The 975-nt window shown below is 61.9% G+C and overlaps 1 protein-coding gene across 1 annotated transcript; it reads left to right on the forward strand.

Moving 5' to 3' along the window:
- Positions 1–10: 10 nt before the first annotated feature.
- LOC104917196 (osteoclast-associated immunoglobulin-like receptor) lies at positions 11–970 on the forward strand (the record flags this gene model as incomplete). Its single annotated transcript, XM_010728347.2, has 4 exons — positions 11–47; positions 165–443; positions 525–836; positions 954–970. Coding segments are annotated over 4 exons (645 nt in total), but the record flags the coding sequence as incomplete, so codon positions are not given.
- Positions 971–975: the final 5 nt, after the last annotated feature.

Consider the following 975-nt stretch of genomic DNA (forward strand, 5'->3'; position numbering starts at 1 on the left):
GTGCCTTGCAGGTTGGTGGCTGGTGGCAGCGAGCAGGGCACAGCAAGGTAAGTACAGGGAGAAGGGGAGAACGGATGGAGAGGGAGGGGAGCGTGGTCAGCTGGCCATCAGAAGGGCAGAGGAAGGTGTGCAGGGACAAGGCTGACTGCTGTCCCCTGTCCCAGTGTCCCCACCCTCCCTGTCACTGCACCCCAGCCAGGGGGTGTCCCTGGGGGACAATGTCACCCTGCGCTGCCACCTGCCCCAGCTGGCTGCCTGGGTCTGGCTGTACCAGGAAGGAGGCTGGACATACAGCAAGGGGAAGAACAAGCAGCAGAACACGACTGATTTCTACTTCTTCAGCACAAATCGGGAGCACGCAGGTACGTATCGGTGTCAGTACCGGGCGTCTTGGTCAGGAGTGCCATCCGAGAAGAGCAATCCTGTGGAGCTGGTGCTGACAGGTGAGGGCACTGGGGACAGCAGATGGCACTGGGTGCTCCCAACAGCACCGTGTCCCACTGCTGTACCCTCCGTTCATGCAGATCGCCGTTTGCCCCCTCCCAGCATTTCCCTGAGCCCCGAGGAACGTGTGGAGATAGGGACCAATGTCACCATCCAGTGCTGGAACAAGGACTACGGGGCCACCTTCCTCCTGCACAAGGACGGCTGCTCAGCCCCCATCCAGCGCCAGCACCTCCATGCGGTGGGCACAGCCACCTTCACCATCTTTGGGGTGACCCCAGCTGACAGCGGCACCTACAGGTGCTCCTACCGCCCCTGGGCTTACCCCTTTGTGTCCTCACCCCTTGGCAATAACGTGACTCTGGAGGTGACTCCCACACCTGCACCCCCAGGTGGGTCTCAACCCCACTTGGGTACCCCTGGTGCCGCCCAGGAGTGGCTGCGTCACCTCCTGTCCCTGTAGAGGTGGTGGCTGGGGATGTGATAACCCAAACACCCGGACCACACAGGTGCTGCAGACAGTTCCCATGG

The sequence above is a fragment of the Meleagris gallopavo genome, unplaced genomic scaffold, assembly GCF_000146605.3.
Source record: "Meleagris gallopavo isolate NT-WF06-2002-E0010 breed Aviagen turkey brand Nicholas breeding stock unplaced genomic scaffold, Turkey_5.1 ChrUn_random_7180001957414, whole genome shotgun sequence".
Classification (NCBI taxonomy): Eukaryota; Metazoa; Chordata; class Aves; order Galliformes; family Phasianidae; genus Meleagris; species Meleagris gallopavo.